The sequence below is a fragment of the Eufriesea mexicana genome, unplaced genomic scaffold (genome assembly GCF_001483705.2).
Source record: "Eufriesea mexicana isolate 0111107269 unplaced genomic scaffold, ASM148370v2 scaffold2087, whole genome shotgun sequence".
Classification (NCBI taxonomy): Eukaryota; Metazoa; Arthropoda; class Insecta; order Hymenoptera; family Apidae; genus Eufriesea; species Eufriesea mexicana.
In genome coordinates this window covers 1,806,750-1,812,886 of record NW_016910162.1, presented here as the reverse complement: position 1 = coordinate 1,812,886, position 6,137 = coordinate 1,806,750, and the positions used below count along the sequence as shown (strand labels likewise).

At 27.7% G+C, this 6,137-nt stretch overlaps 1 protein-coding gene across 12 annotated transcripts in view; it reads left to right on the top strand.

Moving 5' to 3' along the window:
• msn (serine/threonine-protein kinase msn) overlaps window positions 1–6,137 on the top strand; it is a 54,467-nt gene that overhangs the window by 25,085 nt on the left and 23,245 nt on the right. For all 12 annotated transcript variants that reach the window (XM_017902998.1, XM_017903000.1, XM_017903001.1 and 9 more), the window contains 4 exons: window positions 2,878–2,934; window positions 5,341–5,385; window positions 5,474–5,756; window positions 5,863–6,074. In XM_017902998.1, the coding sequence (XP_017758487.1) occupies window positions 2,878–2,934; window positions 5,341–5,385; window positions 5,474–5,756; window positions 5,863–6,074 (597 nt within the window). The remainder of the gene's footprint in view (window positions 1–2,877; window positions 2,935–5,340; window positions 5,386–5,473; window positions 5,757–5,862; window positions 6,075–6,137) is intronic.

The following is a 6,137-nucleotide window of genomic DNA, read 5'->3' as shown; positions in this document are numbered from 1 at the left end:
AATTTGATGATTTTTATTTGTTTTTTTTAACTTGTTTTGTTTTTTTTTTTCTCTTTTTTTTTTTTTTTTTTTTTTTTTTTGAAATTAACATTTTAATGTTTTCTATAGTCATATAAATCATTTCCAAAATTTTTTACCCTAATTTAAATTCATCATATACTGTGAATTGACGTAATACACACGATGCTTAAATCATCGTGTACATTCTACAAATTATAGTGCGCATGCGTCCACCTATTTTTCTATTCCTCTATTATTGTACAAATTTTTAATTCCATTTTATCTTTAAATTTCTTTTATTAAATATTCCAACATATTAGCGTATCATATTAGTTTAAAAATTTCGTTAATAGTTCACCAATTTTGATAAATTTTTTTCGAGATAGCTCTAAAGATAGCATAATAAAGAAGAGGAACACGATGATAAATACTGACAACAGTACAGAAGTGATCAAGTATAACGAAAACATGGGACTGGTTGACAAGATCGATATGCAAATAAGTTTCACGACCAACGCAACGTTAAAAAAATTTTAAAGTGGTATGTGAAAGTCTTCTTATCTATACCGTAAACATATCTATGTTCAATTTATGTATTATCTACAAAATGGAGACTCCTGTAAAGTTCCAACTTCTTGATTTCCGTTTGAAATTTATCAACCAGCTGCTTGGAGAGTTTGCAATGGAAAGGACAATCACCAAACCTAAACATTGCCTCAGGTTATCGGGGTGTCGTTTTGCAAAGCCAGTTGCAGCCACACTATTAAAGCCAGGTGTCACATACACGCTATATCTGTTAGTATACCATGCAAAATGTATGCCCACAGTATCTTCCTCAAAATGTGTAATTATAGTATTTTATATTATGACCGTAGTAAACTAGGGAAAAGGGGCGAATAAGTAAATATTTATTACATTCTAGAACGAAACCAAAATTCGTGTCAATAATCAGGGTAATTTTACCATATCGTGATGAAATGAAATATTAAAATATTGTTTTAACATTGCTTTTGAATGTTGGAATAAGTAAGAGTGTATCGTTTTGTGTTTTTTCGTTGACGATAATTTCAAAATTATTTTTTGTTACTATTTGATACTTTTTGATTTTTGAAATATGAGCATTATAACCTTACACTTTGATAGGATTTGATAGGATTTACACAGTGATTGAATATGTAGATAGGAGTTAAGCGTATTTGGATTATAGATATAGATGTGCAAATGAAAAGTGTTTGATAAAGGTCTGAGAGAAGAGTTTGTGTGGAGTGTTTGAGATTATCATGTGGACGAAGGGTGCGAAGTTTTCAGTAAACCGTATTGTAATATTTTTGGGTATATATAGTAAAAATATTACAGAAATAGAAAATGTATAACACGTGTAGTTAAGAGTGAAGAATAGAAAGTATTGAAAAAGAGGGTAAAATATGGAGAAAGTTTTAAAAAGATTTTCTTAACCTTTTATTCAATTTTAATTTTCTAATTTATCATCTTTACTGGGAATATTAAGAATAACATTTTATGTTGATTGTACAGAAAATCCAGATGATTCATTTCGTATTGAGAAATGTGTGACGCAGAAGATTCTACATAAGATGTCATGATTCGTACGGTGTAAATGTCGGTCAGTTGAGAATTGATAACTGCTTCGATATGAGCTGTCCAACGGCTTAGATTAAGATGATATCACGCGCATCCTTTTTGCGCATCATTTGACACTTTACGCAGGATCTTACCACTACATGTTTGCGATAGTCGAAATAAATTAATTGAACTTCTTGCGATTTTTTCTTCCTTAAATATTTATTCTTATGAATCAATGCTTTGTTGCAATCTTTTTTGTTTATGTTATTATATTTCTATATAATAATGATGCAGTTTTATTCTATCAAATTTTTTTCTAAAAGTTACTTTTTTCTAACCTGCATGCAAAGTCAAAAATTTAATTCTTTTTGCCAATAGAAAAGTATGATTTACATTTTTTATTTTTAATGTCAATAGAAATTTAATTTTTTATGAATTTAACATTTTTCTATAATTCTGTTAAGTTGAAAAATTTCCATTTTTCGTTATTATATTATTAAATTAATGTAACTATCTCTATACATTATAATGGCCAAGTTATACACAATGTAATTGCAGGACATATTTATTATTAATCAATGTTTACCTTTTAGTTAGCTTTTTAGTTATAGGAACGAATATTATAAAGATAATAGTAATAATCCATTGTTAGGTATTATCAATGAGGAATTGAAATTTGTTCAACTGATCTTGTTATATTAAGGTATAACAGAGCTTCCTTAAAATGGATATCGAACGTGATCAAATGAAATTCTTCAAGACGATATGTGGTTCCCATCAATGAGTTCTCGTGAGTTGATCACTCATGTAATTGGAGTTGAGGTTATAACTTGAGGTTATATACTTGATTCTTGTTAATGGAATATTCATATATGTGGTCAGGAACGTAATTGAAATCATTTTTATAATTTATTAATAACTTGCGCAAAAGTTGAATGAGATGAATTCTATAATGTTTGAAAGTGATCACATAATACGACTTTTTCTATTACTCGTATTTTTCGAAATTTTAAGGTTATCTTAGTTTCTTTTTTTTAAATATTCCTCAATTGTTTTTATAGCTAAAATTGTAACGAATGAAACAAATTTAGTTTTATGTAGCAAATTAGTCATTAAAGGACTTGTAAGAACTATTAATAAATACGTCGAAATCTAATTGTTATATCTGCTTATAATCGTTTAGGAGATTTGTGAATTAACAGTAAACAGAAAATTATTGTTCTATGTATGTTTCTTGTTTTTTGTTATTTAGTATTATTTTGGTTGAATATAACAATCTGATTTTTTATTTCACAGGGTCGACATACCAAAACTGGTCAATTGGCAGCCATCAAAGTTATGGATGTCACAGAAGTAAGTAATTGTTTTTAAAATTTAACTACAATTCTAACCATTTTAGTGTTATGGATAGCAATAATAGTAGCTACCAATGACAATATTTACACTTTATTAGCTTAGTTGTTTTGCCTGAAATAACATTATTGAGTTTGTTGACAACTTCATGAAAGTTTAATTTTTCTACAGATGTGTAAGTTATATTCAAAAAATTTTTTAAAATTAATTAATTCTTAAAGAAAAATTAATTCTTTTAAAAATATAAAAATATTATAATATTACTTAAATATTTAAGTGTAAATGTGTACTTTTTAATAAATTGAGATTTTGGACTGTAGTAAAGATATTTTTATATTATTTTTTATATACTAGTCGAAAATATGCTTTTCTAATTTAGACTATATAAGTCGTTAAGAGCTTTATTTGAAGTTATCAATACTAGAAAATGACCTTTGAGAATATTTTATAGAATACTAAATATTGCTGTACTAAATGTATTTGTTATTTGAAAATTAAACACACAATTATTAGTAAAACGCCAAAATTACAAAGTAAAAAATTTATCCATTGCATTAATAGAATACTACTTTAATTTCTTCACATTTATTTAACTTTTCTAAATTTAACTAGAAAGAGTTTATCTGATATTGATTTAGGGTTAGTTATTAAAATTAAAAAAAATTCTGCAATGCATTTAATTTATTTAGCTGTTTGCTATAATTTGTAACTAGTAGTTTTATTTTGTTTTAACAATTTGTAACAAATAATTCTATTATTTTATTAAGAAAAAATTTTTCTTTCAGGTTTTAAAAATTCTATTGTAATTCTTTAGCATGTTACCAAATACATAATAGAATTTTCTTATACTAAATAACAAGTCTCATAGTACTTATTAGTTATGATCTAGATGATAAGAATCGTTTATTACAATTAATATTATTGTAAAAAATATGACTTTTCTTATTTGAATTTGGACTGAATGATAGTTCTAAAAGGACTGAATCAAATGTTACAAAATCAAACATATTCGATTTAATTGATCCTTTGAGACTATTCTTTTTAGACAGTCTACTGCCTGAATACTCCTTGAGATCCAAGGATGTGGTATGTCCAAAGCAATATCTCAGCCATATGTGAGATTAAAGACACATTCCAGAGATTCCTTGAAATTAGGCTTGTGTCTGATGTACTTCTTGAATCCAAAATGATGTGACTAACATTTCTTCAATTATAAGAGGGTTTCCTTTTTAGACCTGGAACAGTAATATTATGAAATCTTGAGTATTTACAATCAGAGTAGATCTATGATAAAAAGTTACATATGTTATTGTGATTCAAGTGGATGTAGTTACACTATCATCCACTCACAGAAATGTAGATTTCTAATTGGAATGTATAGATAATCAAATTTTGTATGACTTAAAGTTTTCAGATATTATCTCTTTGATTGATAAAAATAATTTCAGCAGGTAAGAGAAACACTATTTGTATTGAATTTGTTAACCATTTATTGCCAATAAACAAAGTATGCAGGGTAAGTTGTTCAAGATCAGAATCTAAAATATTGTAACAAAAATATTTTCTCAAGATCACATTTTTTTAGGTTTCTGAATTGCTACATTTTTTTTTTAATGCAATTGTATTTTTTACTACTGTGATATTATAGTTGATAAAAATATACATGTATTAATAAATAAATAGAAAAGCAAGGAAATACTGATAGTTACATTTTTCAAAGCAGGTGGCTGTTGATGGATTTGAAAGAATGTAGAGGAGCAAAAGACTGTTCATGTTCCACAACAATTTAATTGTAATTATTATGATGGTGTTTGTAATAATATAATAATTATAATATTGTTGTAATAGTTATTATTATTTTCAAAAAGAAGAATTATTTTATAAAGATACTTGATAGTTGATTATGAGTAACTTGACCGATTGAAAACTGTGATAATCGATGTCACGCTGTTTTATATTTTGTGTCAGGAATGCTGTGATTGCAGGTGTGTTTCATCTGTTTTCTGTGATTGGTAGATTAACTGAAAATCGTAAGTTTGAAAATGGAAAATTAAGTAGGTGGATTAAGAGTCGGAAGTAAGGGTTGTCGGTGGTGGGCGACAAGTTGATTGATGGTCCAGGCAATTAAGTAACGAAGTTGGTAGATTTACAGTCATACTGCTAAGAGAACTAAACTGTGTGCTTTAAAACATTTAGTACTCACTTGAAATCTGAAAACTTTAATATATTGTTGCTGCTAATTGTAGAAGAAAAACTGATTGATAGGATCATAAATTACACGTTATGAAACAGTGTGTTTAAAATGATCAAATGTTATGATTGAAATACTCTTATTATTATTATTAATAAATAAATTTGGAATTATGAATGTTGAAAGTACTCAATCTTCGTTATTTTTTATTTTAGGATGAAGAGGAAGAAATCAAATTAGAAATAAATGTATTAAAAAGGGTTAGTACCAGAAGTGTATTTGAATTTATTTGTAAGTATAATTAGAAAGAATGGTATGAAATTATTTACCTTTTAATGTTTTTTGCAGTATTCGAATCACAGAAATATAGCAACGTATTATGGTGCCTTTGTAAAGAAGTCATCACCAGGAAAGGATGATCAGTTGTGGTTGGTTATGGAATATTGCGGAGCTGGCTCCGTTACAGATCTTGTCAAGTCAACTAAAGGCCAGAGTTTAAAGGAGGAATGGATTGCTTATATATCACGGGAAATTTTGAGAGGACTTAGTTATCTTCACAGCAATAAGGTTATACATAGGGATATCAAAGGGCAAAATGTTCTGTTAACTGATAATGCTGAAGTTAAGCTTGGTATGTTTTTGTGTCATATACTATAATTAAAATAATATTTGGATACAATATGCTATGATACGTTATTAATCTGTTCAGCGGTTAATCGTATCTTTATATGTTATAGTTGATTTTGGCGTTAGTGCACAATTAGACCGGACAATAGGTAGGAGAAATACATTTATTGGAACGCCATATTGGATGGCTCCAGAAGTAATAGCTTGTGATGAAAATCCCGATGCTACATATGATAACAGAAGTGATCTTTGGTCATTGGGAATTACGGCTTTAGAAATGGCCGAATCCCAACCTCCACTTTGTGATCTTCATCCTATGCGAGTGAGTATATGAAATACGTATGAATCTCCTTCGCCGTTGTTATACATTACTGCTCTGTTTTAA